This window comes from Nematolebias whitei, chromosome 11 (assembly GCF_014905685.2).
Source record: "Nematolebias whitei isolate Nwh7 chromosome 11, NemWhi1, whole genome shotgun sequence".
NCBI classification, from domain to species: Eukaryota; Metazoa; Chordata; class Actinopteri; order Cyprinodontiformes; family Rivulidae; genus Nematolebias; species Nematolebias whitei.
This window is the reverse complement of record NC_056508.1, coordinates 1,281,738-1,283,864: the sequence shown is the minus strand read 5'-3', so window position 1 is coordinate 1,283,864 and position 2,127 is coordinate 1,281,738. Positions and strand designations below refer to the sequence as shown.

The following is a 2,127-nucleotide window of genomic DNA, read 5'->3' as shown; positions in this document are numbered from 1 at the left end:
CCAAATAATGGAAGATGGCAGATGTCTCTCAATGTTTTTTGTTTGTGGTTAGCAAGCAAAACTAATATTGCAATTTTAGGGATGCACAAAACAACTAGAAACAAATCTATTATTATATTTGTTATTTTTATTATTTAAGAGCGTGTAAGTTTAGAGTATAGATTACTAGGTCTATTTTAATCTTGCAGAAAAGAGCCTTAAGAATTATAACGAAAACTCATTACTATCATCCTACTAGTGTATTATTTTGTAAAATGAAGTTGCTGGGGTTTTATGATTTGGTGGAATATAATATTCTTTTGTTAATGTATAAAGCACGTCATTATACACTGCCCTCAAATATTCAAGTGCTTTTTGTAAAAAGAAAAAGTTGTTATAATCTAAAGGGCACTGATATTTTTGTTAAACCTAAATATAGAACTAGTTTAAAGGGTCGGTCAACGTTGATACATGGAATAGGACTATGGAATAGTTTGGAAACTGATGTTAAAACAGCTCAGTCAATGTCTGTATTCAAGAAAAAAATTAAGAGTATAATGTTGCAAAGATATATGTAATTTGGTTAATATAAAATGTTTTTAAAATCATTATATTACTATAAGTTGATTATTTGTTTCATGGTTGACTAATGCATGAATTGCATTGATTGTTTAGTTGTTGAAAAATTATTTTCATGAATGACTATTGCTTAAATTGATTGTTTGTATTGATTTTTTTGTCTAAGAAGGGGCAGTTATTATAAGATTTTTTCTTCTTCTGCTTCCTTTCATTTTAAATTTTCTTTTCTGTTTTTTTTTATCCATATGGATTGTAAATTGTTTTTTTCCTGTGTTTTAATTTAAAATGAATAAAATAAATGAAATGAAATGAAATGAAATGACACTTGGCAGCCCTCTGTGTTGTATGTGGAAAACCTGTCAGTGCCTGATTAGTTTATTTGTGTGTGTGTGACTGATCCGCTATGGGAGGGGTGTTTGTTCGGTCTTCTCTCTCTCTTTTTTTTTTGGTACATTCAAGGATAAAAATATCAATAACAAGACTGATAAAAAAAAGCTCGATTTGTAGAGACAGGGAACTTTATGTTTTAAATATAATTGTTACTTCTAATGGGCAGCACGGTGGCACAACTGGTAGAGCTGCTGCCTCTCAGCGAGCAGGTCCCTGGTTCAAACCCCGGTCCAGGGGCCTTTCTGGGTGGAGTTTGCATGTTCTCTCTGTGCATGCGTGGGTTTTCTCCGGGTACTCCGGTTTCCTCCCACAGACCAAAAACATGCATGTTAGACTGATGGTAACTCTAAATTGTCCCTAGGTGAGAGTGAGAGAGTGAATGGTTGTTTGTCTCGTTTGTCTCTATGTGTCCCTGTGACGGACTGGAGACCTGTCCAGGGTGTACCCCGCCCTTCACACAGTGATTGATGGACACGGGCACCGGCGACCCCCGTGACCCAAAACGGAAGTAGCGGTTAAAGATAATGGATGGATGGATGTTACTTCTCATAATATGCCCATGCTGTAGTGTTGCATGTCCTTCTGAGGCAATCTGAGGTCAAAGTTCAACTCATTTCAGGATTAAATAATCAATAAATCATTTCTCTTGATTTTATAAATGAACTGCACATTGTCTTGCTTCTTTTCTTTCCACAAACTTTGATGTGTTCATGCAGCATCTTTTGTTCATGTCAAATTTAGGAGCCATTTTGTTATTTTATTTTTTATTTTTTTATTTACACCCCAGTCTCATTGTGACCTCTGTGCAGGCTGTCATGCTGTTCTTCTACCTGGTGGCCTTCCTGGTCATCCTGCAGAGGATTTGGGCTTACATTGGCTGTTTCATTTGTGCATAGCAGCAGCAGGAGACTGTCACAGAGCTCAGGTACACACACACACACACACGCACACGCACACGCACACACACACACACACACACACACACACGCACACACACACACACACACACACACACACACACACTGCTGCTTCACCTGGAAATACAGGCAGATAAATACGGGTCGGATTTCTGGCTTCAGCAGTTTAGTTTCCTAGTTTTAGTTCATAATTTAAACTGAATACTGACAAAAATGATATCAGTAAGTAATCATTATCATACAGGAAACACATCACAAATAT

General features: G+C 36.6%; 1 protein-coding gene across 1 annotated transcript in view; it reads left to right on the top strand.

The window, feature by feature from the left end:
- The window catches only part of LOC119416585 (tripartite motif-containing protein 55-like), a 95,757-nt gene extending 93,913 nt beyond the window's left edge, over positions 1–1,844 (top strand). Inside the window, exon 8 of the mRNA XM_037683775.1 lies at positions 1,758–1,844. Within this exon, the coding sequence (XP_037539703.1) occupies positions 1,758–1,844 (87 nt within the window). The remainder of the gene's footprint in view (positions 1–1,757) is intronic.
- The last annotated feature ends 283 nt before the right edge of the window (positions 1,845–2,127 follow it).